Source organism: Sparus aurata, chromosome 13, assembly GCF_900880675.1.
Source record: "Sparus aurata chromosome 13, fSpaAur1.1, whole genome shotgun sequence".
Taxonomy (NCBI): Eukaryota; Metazoa; Chordata; class Actinopteri; order Spariformes; family Sparidae; genus Sparus; species Sparus aurata.
Window position 1 is genome coordinate 8752797 of NC_044199.1, and position 11306 is coordinate 8764102.

Here is an 11306-nt window from a genome sequence, read left to right on the forward strand (position 1 = left end):
TGTATGTTTGTGGCAAAAAAAAAGAAGAGAAAAAAGCGGTTGAATCTTGCTGCGATGCACAAATACTGCTCAAACACACACATGGCATCACTTCACACTGTCTGCGCGTGTTTATGTGTGGAGGTTCAGCGGAGCGGGGAGGAGGTATTTTGTCACTGTCACACTGGAATTTCCATCTGGAGATTAAAAACCACAGTGCCAGGATTACACCTCTGTAATCCAGTTTGGTCACCTAGTAATATTGTCTGAAAGTCTAAAGCTCAAATTTAAGTAGAACAGATTTCTGCAGAGGTAGATATTTTATTGCAATGGCAAAGGTGCAGAGGCAGATGAGGGCCTTCACAGACCGCAGACCTCCGCCAAGACCGGTAATCCACTCTTCTATGACTAATGCATCCACGATATAAATATATATATCTGTATGTGTGCGTGTGTGTGTGTGTGTGTGTGTGTCAAAATATGGTTGTGCCTAGCTGAGGTCTTATTATCTAAGCTGTGACTTGACATCGGAAATATTTCACAGACATTTGTGAAAACCAGAAAACGTGTACGCAGTTGTTAGTTTGATAGGGAAAAGTATTTAAAGTCATTAGTAATTAATAAGTTAATGAACGTCAGCTTTGATGGAGTATTAAAAAAGATGTAAGCGTGTCAGACTTTAGCAAGAAGGAACGGCGGTGTGTTATGTTTGGTCCTTGTGGTTGGGACCCCTGGTGGTTTACAGGCTGAAGTACACCCTTGGTATGACATTTCCTATATTTGCAATGAACGGCACTGCTGGTTTAAAAAAAAAAGTGTTGTCATTAGATTCTCCTTGGTCCAACTGAATGAGCTCTGCGCTGGTCTGAACCCCCCCCCCCCCCCCCCCCCCCCCCCGCTTCACTGTGGCTTTATTTATAGCACTCGTAATAAAAACACTCACACGTGTCTGTTGATCATTTTGCACCGACAGACCTCCAATGCGAGTTGTTAAAAGGGCATTGACGAATTAAAGTGGGTGGAGCGGCTATCAGGAAGGCTCTAGAAAAGCAAACCCTGGTCTTTTGCCCTGACTGGATGTCCTGAGAAAACACCAGTGGTCTCCATCATTGTAAAATATCCCCCAAATACTTTTCACCTCAGCTCTGTGTCTCTGAGTGTCGGGAGGACAGATCCGGCCCTCCTTCTGTCTCTGAGCTCTGCCCCGAGTGTGAAACACATAATCTGCCTTCTGGAGGCTCCAGTTACCTTAAAGAAGCTCATCTCTGTTTCCCTAAATGTATATTTAGAAGTACATCACATACTCTGCAACTCACATGGCACATTCCAAAAATCAGTCTGTTGCCCTTGTCAATGCACGGTGACACGACTTATTATTACTCACAGCACTAATTATGATGGCAAATTTAGTCTCTGTGTTTAAACATACGAAATGTCCTATCCGCAATCTGGTTTGTACTTTTGAGAGTTTTCTTTGAAGCACTGTCTGCAAAAACTCTGGTCCGCAGACACTCTCACACTCTCCAGCCGTTGAGTTGGCAAGGCTCCACTGTATGTTCCAAAACCCTGGACGCATAGAACTGCACACCAGGGCCGCAGCTAACGATTATTTTCATTATCGGTTCATCCGCAGATTATTTTGGCAGTTTGGTCTATAAAGCGTCACAGAAAAATGTGAAAAAATGCTCTTCACAATATCCTAAAGCTCAAAGTGAACTCTTCAAGTTGCTTCCCTTTGTCCAACCAACACTCCAATGACGAGGACGAGCAGCACAATCCTTATATTTTTTTCGAGGCTGAAAACCAGCAAATGGTGACAGAATTATCAAGAAGAAACCATCACAGTAATCTTACAATCTTTTATATCAACTATTACAATCTGTAACATGTTTTTTTGCACGTCTATTGGAGATGTATGGAAGAAAAGCAGCACATGGTCTCATTGTTGCCCACGCTGATGCTCGAAATACCGTCATATACCTGCCTGGCATCGCTGCAGATATTTGTGGCCTAATGATCATGATGATGGTTATTGAGGGTGACCGGAGTGTGACTTGACGTCCTGGTTTTTTAGTAGCTTCCCAGCTGCTGTGTAATCCGAGCCATGGATAGCGACAGCCGGGGTGGGCGACAGTCGGGGTGTTTGGTGGAGGGATTTAGGGCTCTTCCTCTCTGTCTTTACTCCCTCTCTTTCTCTCAGACTTAATATTTAAATATAGTGCAGTGCTGTGCGGTGGAGAGGTCTTGGAACATGATGGCAGCGCACGGTTTTGGGATATTTCTTGGAGTTGTGGCTATTCTCGGGACTTTGGTGGTTCAGGGTAAGTGGCGCAGTGGCAAACTTTTGGCACACCCTCATCGACTGGCTGAACGCCTTCTTGTCTGTCAAAATGATCTTATGCATGTCCTGTGCAAGGGCAGCTTGAAAAAGCACAACAGTAAGTTGCCATGCCAGATAAAACTTACTATACTTTAGAACTTCTTAAGACTTGCAAAAACAAGTGCAAACTCACGGCTGTATATTAGCAAATTAATGTTGATTATTTGAATTCTTTCCTACTACTGTTGACAGCATATCTACAATTATACAAACAGTATATCTACTAAATATATATATAGCAGGGCTGGGCAGTGATTTTCCCTGTCTGACCTCTAAAGATAGGAAATAAATGTGTTAAAACAATGCAAACAATTCTTGTTTTTTGTCCACTTTATTAGTTCTCACAATTATTAAACATGACAGTTAAGCAGTATTATTATAATTGTTAAGTGTTAAGCGCAGGACGGGGGAATCAGTGCACCTTTTAAATCTTAGAAGTAGGATGTCAGTTTGATTATTTGAACAGCCTGGGTTTGAATGTTCATGGTGAAATTTCTGCACTTGGCAACGACTAAATATTGATCAATGGGCCACAAAAAGGCTGTTGAAGGGCCACATCCTGCCCACAGGCTGCCTGCTGAATAGGTCTAATATATTGTATACATGTCCAGTAAATGCTGCTTCACTTAAAGTTTGCCGGGGTTTTTTCAATTTGGTACTGAACCCATTACAAAGCATTTTGTGGTTTTGTCTGCTTGTATACACTAAGTGCACATGTCGATGCTGAGGAGGATCATCTGTTCCCCAGACTGTCCCATGATTTAGTGCTACTCTGAGTGTAGTGATGTGTTTTATAAGATGGGCACAGAAGTGTGAGTCAGCATGAAGCAAGGCAGGAGGTCGTCGGTGCCGACAGTCACGACAGCATGTTAAGCTGTTCTGGTGGGCAGGAAGGCCACAACTGCAGTGGAGGTAGAAGTAAAAGCTTGTGATAAGATTATAAAAAAAATATGATTTGTGTGTGCTTAAACGAGTCTGCAAATCCATTTGGCCACTAATACCTCTCCTCTCCCTGTGCGACCGGTCGATCTCAACAGTTGTGGGGAAACACTTCTTCGTTCCATCTCCTTGGTAGAGGTCACCGTGGGGTAGTTTATAATCGCTCGTCGGCAAGGTCTTAAGCATTACCTCCTCACTTGAATATCATATAGATATTCCAAGAGGAACAGCACTCTCTCTCTGATTTTAACACACTTACTGACAAACACAGCGGGACAATTATACAAAGTCAGCACAGGGAACAATCACTCCACAGTCGCTACCTATAACAATTTTGTTTGACATTATGTCCGTCATCATCATCATCAAGTTATGATGATCAGAATGTGAGCTGGAATGCAGATGGCTGATAATAGGAAGGACGGTGTTGTGGGGCTGAAAGAAAAAGGATGCATGTCATGTTCAGAGTGGTCAGAGTGAGCTGGACGAAGGGGCACGGTCAACTGGGGTTAGCTTGGCTCGCTTTCAGCCCGGTCAAATAGAGATGGTGCAATGTTTACCTGTGTGGCCATGTTGCTCTGACCCATGATACCAACTGGTCACTTTAAAGGGTCAACTCAGCTGTATCACAAAAAAAAACAAAACTCTTTATTTTCACTGTTGGCCAGCGCTATCTAGTGACATAAAGATCAGAGTCCACATGCCTGCAGTGGTCACTTGCAGCTCTGCCGCTAGTGTCCAATCATCACTCTCCTGCTCCCCTCATAACATTATCTGTACTTTGTATCCACAGGATAATAAAACTTATCCACTTAAGTTGCTTGACAGGACTTTATTTAGAATAACATGGCACACAAAAAGTTGCCACTTTAAAAGTATGTTGTAAAAAATGTGTATTGGGTATTTCTTGCTTGTGTGTTTGTTTAAAATGAAACCCCTAATCTCACTGCACTCTCACTTTCTAGGTGATTGTGTCTTACATTAAGTGTACTGAAATATATGCAAAGATTTTGAGTTTCTGTTCAACTGACATGGCACACTTCAAGGATGCATTGTGTGAGAATTTAAGTAGAAAAAAAAAGAAGAAGAATGAACTCAAATTCTAAACAGAATGTGAACAAATAGGAGTTTTGACATCACATCAAAGAGGTCAAAGAATTGTGTTTGTCAGGATGTCTACAGAAGTAAGCATGCCATAACAAGCCAGCCCAGACCCGTCCTGTCTCGTGATACCACACTGAGCTCCCAGTCTGGACCGCTAACTGCTGTTAGCTGCAGCTGCTGCTGTTAGCTGGTTAGCTCAGGTAGCCATGCAGCTAGTTGTTACTATGATAATATGCAGCCTCGTATTAGTTTGGAGTACAGTCTGAGTCAGCGTATTTCTTTCTGTGTTGCAACACGACTTACTTGTTTGAATTCTGGTACGAAAAATATGCAACACCATTATTGTTTGCAGCCAAATATCCTACCCTAATATCTTGATAATTATCTTAATAATAATTAGTAGATGAATACAGTGTGCTATTCCTATTTTTTGGAAATACTGCAGTATAGCCGAAGAGACACAGTGTGCAGGGTGTCATGAGGTCAGCAACTGCAGCGTTACGAGCCTCATGTTGATTTTTCATAGTTTATTTTAGCAGGGCTTGCTGTCAGTGTGCAGTCTCCGTTTCAAGATTTATATTCTACGGGATCTTTTTATACCCCCGTCATATAATCGCCCTATTATAAGTCTTTGTTTTCCCCTGTGATGAAACTGGAGGAAGTACTACCGATCTGTTTACAAACAGATCAGAAGGGGAGGACACGCGGCATACCGCTGCATTCTCACGCTTCAAATTTCCATGGCTGTCATACAGTTTTTCTCATCCGTGCGTTCAGTGTAATATTTGAGGACAATTGATTAACAATTGACAAAACCTTGGGAAGTGAGGCATCGACAGTGTTGCCATTACACAGCCTACAACAGGTATTGTCCAGTGGGAGAATTATGATTGCAGCTCACATCTATGTGACACATTGGACCCGGCAGACCTGGAAACGAGTCGATCATGGGAGACGACATCTTTACTGCTGTGGAGTTCATGCTACTGTCACCCTTTTTGCATGATGGCGATATTGATGATTATTGTAGATGACCTGACTGTGACTTGAAGTGCGAGCGTAGAGTTTCCCAGTTGCTGTGTAATCTGAGCTATGGATCGTGACAGCTGGGGAGGGAAGAGGCAACAAGTTCGGAAATAAACCGCTGCCTTTCCCTCTCTTAGTCTCTCTTGGAGTTTATACTGACATAAAGGGCAACCAAGGAGGACGGCGTGATGACAACAGGCTGTGAATGTGAGGTTTTGGGTTGGTTGTTATTTTTTTTAGACTACTGGAATAACTTCATGGATATCTGCGATAAAATCAAATGAAATGTTTAAGACAGAAAATGCTACACCGTCTTAGGAAAGATTAACCATTGGTTACAGGAAAAAAAAAAAAAAATTGAAATGTTGCAAAGCTTGTTATCCCTCATGGAATGCCTCGTGGGAATTTAAATTCATCTGGCACAGCGTCCACTTGGACTTAAGGATGAACTGATTCGAATTTGGTGATTAAAGGGCAAAGGTCACAAGTCACTGTGACCTCACATAACTCGAGGATTCATACGCTGATTACACACAAATAGAGATACAGCGGACCAAGATCAACAAAACTTGATAAAGTCAAATTATTTATACAAACATATACAGCCATGAGCCAGTAGTTGTAGCAGTTGGCACAGTTGAGCCTATTTCCAATGTTTCTCCCGCTCCTGTTGGGAAATATCAATCAGGCAAAATTCCTCACTAACTCCATTTCTCGTCTATGTTTCCATGCAGTGCGGTGTAATGAGGAGAAACACCTGATGAAAGACTTGTTCACGGGCTACAGCAAGAATATTCGCCCGGTGGTTCATCCTGAAGACAAGGTGCAGGTTCAGATCAAGATGACCCTCACTAACCTCATCTCTCTGGTGAGGGCTCAACTCGTACAACGTTTGGCTGGAACTGCTCCGAACAGCAAATACACACATTTTTAAGATAGGTGCATGACCGCAAGTTCACCATTAATTCCCACAGGACGATAGCGTTAATCGTGATTCCTGGTGGGTTTAGATACGACGATGATCACGCTGTTAGCTCACTGCAGGATTAACTTAGCAGTGCTTCTTCTTAACTTATACCACAGAATGAAAAGGAGGAGACGCTTACGACCAATGTGTGGATTGAGATTGTGAGTTTTTCCTCTCTTTATATTTTGTTGTTGTGTATTTTGGTATTGATGGAGACTTATTATGCTTTTTTGTTTATTTCCCTTTCCTTAATTATTATCATTTATTTTTTTTTACATTGGTTTCTATGCATGTAAAAGGTTTTGTTAAAAAGCCCAAAGTCGGTGTGTTGTGTCGGGTGTGTGTAAACTGACCAATAAGTGCAGACTGGGCTGCAGCACAGGACAGTGTGAGAAACCTGATGTGTTTTTGAGATTTAAAGCTTGTGAATTATATTATGAACCTGAATATGAGCATAATATGTCTCCCTTAAAGACTCAGCCCCTCTCACTTTTTCAGCCTTCAGTTGTGTCTAGCTTTCACGACACAGGTGACCTTTCTCTCAAATGTCATCCACAGCAATGGATTGATTATCGTCTTGCCTGGAACGCATCCGATTATTATGGAATTGAGATTATTCGTGTCCCGTGCAACACTGTTTGGCTTCCTGACATTGTCCTTGAGAACAAGTAAGGCTGCAACAAAGAGCCATTACATCGTTTTTTTGTTGTTGTCCGGCATTAACAGTTTCTGTTCCTTATCCTCACTCTCTGCAGCATTGATGGCAAGTTTGATGTGGCTTACTATGCCAATGTGTTGGTAAGCAACAATGGCGGGATGTACTGGCTGCCACCTGCTATCTATCGAAGCACATGTGCCATAGAGATCACCTACTTCCCGTTCGATTACCAGAACTGCACGCTAGCTTTCAGGTGTGGTACAATTCCATCATTTCTTAATATATGTACTATATATAATTGCCGATTTATTAGTTTGTGCTATTTCGTACATTCCTCGTCCTATGATGGGCTTCTCTGGTGATTTAAAGGCAAGACACCTGCTCATAGAACTGGAGTTACATCCAGGTTGCCACTTTTTTCTGTTCTAATCCATCCTCATTGCCACGACCTCCAGATCCCAGACATACAGTGCCAATGAGGTTGACCTCATCTTGGCTGTTGGAGAGACAGAGGAGACTATCGAGTGGGTGGACATCGATCCGGAGGCTTTCACAGGTACAGTTCATCCGCGATCATTAAACTCCAATATTCAAACACGCAATTCATCTACAGCTTCCGATGTTCCCACCCTTCAGAGAACGGTGAGTGGGCCATCGTCCATCGTCCAGGCAGGAAGATGATCAACAAACGGTATTCCCCGGATGACCTAGAGTACCAGGAGATCCTGTTCAATCTGATCATCCAAAGGAAGCCCCTCTTCTACGTCATCAACATCATCCTGCCCTGCTCCCTCATCTCTTCACTGGTCGTACTGGCCTACTTTCTACCTGCACAAGGTCTTCAGTAGTTTTTTTTTAATACCCTACAACTATTATTCATAGAGTGGTGTTTCAAAAAGGGCATTATTATTGAACTAGCTTCTGAAGTGCCTGAAATGCCTCATCCTAGCCCCGCCTTTCATTCCGTGTCTTCGTGACATCACGCTATGTCACTATGTCATACATTTGCATAATTTGTGCCTAGCTGATAGTTTGGCATGTAAGAACTGATTTTGACGGTTGCTCTATTGTTGGTGATGGTACTGGCTCAGGCATGTGTGAGCTGACCAATCAGAGCAGACCGGGTATTCAGGAAGGGGGGGGGGGCTTAAAGAGACAGAGCATTTCAGATGAAGGGGGGAATAGAGTATTGCTGCACTGAACAGTGTGAGTAAACTGGTGTGTTTTTTGAACGTTAAAGCATGTTAACGTATTCTAGTAGTAACCCAACATAAAACTATTCACCTGAATATTACTATAATACTGTATAGTGTGCGTACAGGGAATGTGCTCAAAGTATTGGGTCCTTAAACTGGTTTGATTATTGCATTTGGTTTGGTCCTTCTCCTAAGTCTCTATTGTCGTCTTCACAGCTGGGGGACAAAAGCTGACTGTGTCCATCTCTGTCTTGCTGGCTCAGACTGTCTTCCTCTTTCTTATTGCTCAAAAGATCCCTGAGACATCTCTCTCTGTTCCTCTCATTGGCAAGTGAGTCAGTGTGTGTTCAATGCTGACCTCTGCTGGGGGTATCTGGTCTTTAATAATTACGTCTTCAGCCCCCTGTCCAACACAGATCTCCTCTGATGTCCTCCTCAGGTACCTGATCTTTGTCATGAGTGTCACGACCCTCATTGCCACTAATCAAATTGTGGTGCTGAACTTCTCCCTGCGCAGCCCAAACACTCATACCATGTCCTACAGCATCAAACATGTAAGTACACTATGTTCAGTTGAGTCATGTGTATTCAGGAGTTACTTGAGGTGAACTAACTACTGCTATCTTCTCTGCCCTGTGTTTCAGTTGTTCCTGGAAATGGTACCTCGCTTCCTGGGCATGTCCCCTCTGCTGGAAGAGGGTGAGGTGACAGCAGAGGTAAATGGAGTGAGGGAGCGGCGGCGCAGCTCCTTTGGCCTCATGCAGAGAGCAGAGGAATATGTGCTGAAACAACCTCGCAGTGAGATGATGTTTGACAAACAGAGAGAGAGGCACGGTCTCACCAGATCAGTTGGTAAGACATGTATTTTAAAAACTATTTTTTACCACTTTGCACTCAGGGTACATTAATAAACTGTTAGTTAATACAGTAGTAGGCGGATAGCTGGCTAACCTTTGGTCAGCACAGTTGGCTGTAGAACCATTTTTACATTTTCCTTTTTTTTTTACAGATCTTATAAATAATTTTATGTGTAGTTTGTGTCACATCACTGTGAGCCATGTCCCTTTTATTAGCCATTCATGTGTGTAGTACATGCATATTGTGTGTCGTTCAGCACCTTTTATGGTGCCCGTGTTTGCTTTAGATAATGCAGTGGCATACTGTCGACTAATTGTCTGTGTTTCCTCCCCCCCCCTAGTGGATAACATCGATGTCAGCAGCACAGCCAACTTGTATAAGAGTTTGGCCCAAGCTGCACCTGAGATCAAGCAATGTGTGGATGCCTGCAACTTCATTGCCGAGAGTACAAGACAACAAAATGATATTGGATCTGTGAGTGTTAAACATTATCTGTCCACTTATTACATATATCTATATTTTTCTAGGCAAGTTGTCATCTTAGTAAGTTTTTATCTCAAATCACTTTATTTCTGTCTAAAGGAAATTGAAAGCTGGGTCCTGATCGGGAAGATGATTGACAAGGTTTGCTTCTGGGCTGCCATTCTCCTCTTCATCATTGGCACAGTGGGGATCTTCTTAACAGGACACTTCAACCAGGCGCCTGATTTTCCATTTCCTGGGGAGAACAAAAAATATGTCCCTAGTTAAATTAAATCTACTTGCCGTAAGGAAACATTACCAAGGGTCACTGTGCCTCATGCTGTCCCTACAGCTGAGAGGTCTTGCTCATTGAGTCCAAGGCTCCGATTAAGGGTTGAGTTAACAGAGACGTAACAACAAATCTATCTGTGTTCACACTCGAGGCTCAGACTTGCCTTTATGAGCACTCGTCAAGCAGCTGAAGGTTTTCATTCAAACTCACAAGTTAGTTCTGAGTTTTCTGTGTTAATGTATGTTCTTTGGATGTGTGCATTGAATGGGTGGACCAGGTGTAGTTAACGTACTTGTGTTTTAAATCATTGCCATCATCATCATCATCTAAATCATACCAAGTTTCATTATATTTATCTATTTTGGGCTATAAAACAATGTTCGGGTCAAGGCAAGTCAGCACCATGCTGAGAAAGAAAGTCATTGCTGTTGCACTGAAGAACTTTTCAGATTAAAACTGCTGCAGCGTCATTTTGCCATAAGCACACATACACTGTGTGTATTCATACATAGCAAAAAAGAATAAACTGATGATCTGATTTCATTTACACGTGGTCTGCACAACTTGTTCATCGCTCATGGGCTCACAAGAATCGTCCACATATCACACTGAGAAACACATCTGCTGATGTCTGGATAGGTTTCCCTGCATGTACTATGTCTTATATGAAGAAACTGTGCATGTAACTTGAGCCAGTGACTCTGAATCAAAGCCTTATTCTTCTTACTATGACTTATTTATTAGGAAGTCTTGTTAGGGTTAGACGGCTCAGAGGCATATTGTCTTTATTCATTGTGCCATGTTTTTTAAATAAATATTTTATTTTGTGCACTGAGACTTGCTTAATCAATTTATTTCAAGTGTGAGCTGTGTGAAAGCCCCCACACAAAACTTGAATTGAGTGTTAGAACACATGTTTTACGTCTGATTGACACCGTACACATCTCAGAAATGTTTTCAAAGAGAGGAAACAATCATCTGCTGATCTTTGATGAAGAACCTTTTCAAGTTCATCATCTCCACTTTCTTTGTGTCCAGCTGTGGTCAAAGCTACATCAGTGGAAACTTGAGAGAGACATTCTTAGAAAATGCTACCACAGTCTGTTTATGTGAGAATCATAAGCTTACATGCACTGAATGAATTTGGATTTGTTTCCAGGTTATATAATTTTTTATTATGTGTATATAAAATATATAAAATAGATACTTAACAAATATTTTTCATGGTAAGTGCAACACAACATAAGGTTAATTATCTTTAGGTCAACACAAGCAAAATAAATAATAATAATAACACATAATGACTTCATGATGACATAATATAATAATAACAATATATCCTCAGAAAAAGACACACTGGACACCTAAAAGGTAAATAAAGAAAACACAGAGAAAACATTCATTTTTCTCATGAGGATCTTGATTTAAGTCCATAGAGCTTTTGT

At 41.9% G+C, this 11306-nt stretch overlaps 1 protein-coding gene across 3 annotated transcripts; it reads left to right on the top strand.

The window, feature by feature from the left end:
- The first annotated feature begins 2080 nt into the window (after positions 1 to 2080).
- Positions 2081 to 10690, top strand: chrne (cholinergic receptor, nicotinic, epsilon). Of its 3 annotated transcripts, none has more exons than XM_030438135.1 (12): positions 2081 to 2300; positions 6163 to 6296; positions 6512 to 6556; positions 6954 to 7063; positions 7151 to 7306; positions 7509 to 7609; positions 7690 to 7890; positions 8466 to 8580; positions 8689 to 8803; positions 8894 to 9101; positions 9448 to 9581; positions 9690 to 10690. In XM_030438135.1, exons 1-12 carry the CDS (start codon positions 2231 to 2233, stop codon positions 9855 to 9857), a joined length of 1557 nt encoding a protein of 518 aa, XP_030293995.1. In that variant the 5' UTR covers positions 2081 to 2230; the 3' UTR covers positions 9858 to 10690. The 3 variants fall into 3 exon arrangements, with proteins under 3 accessions (XP_030293995.1, XP_030293997.1, XP_030293996.1); XM_030438137.1 differs by lacking the exon at positions 2081 to 2300 and adding an exon at positions 4510 to 4602; XM_030438136.1 differs by lacking the exon at positions 2081 to 2300 and adding an exon at positions 5587 to 5635.
- Positions 10691 to 11306: the final 616 nt, after the last annotated feature.

What these genes read in the sequence shown, in the direction of transcription:
- chrne (XM_030438135.1), top strand. Translation starts at nt 2,231, where the DNA reads ATGATGGCAGCGCACGGTTTTGGGATATTTCTTGGAGTTGTGGCTATT. An exon ending in GACATTGTCCTTGAGAACAA is followed by an intron (nt 7,064 to 7,150) that starts GTAAGGCTGCAA and finishes CACTCTCTGCAG; the next exon opens with CATTGATGGCAAGTTTGATG. An exon ending in AACTGCACGCTAGCTTTCAG is followed by an intron (nt 7,307 to 7,508) that starts GTGTGGTACAAT and finishes CACGACCTCCAG; the next exon opens with ATCCCAGACATACAGTGCCA.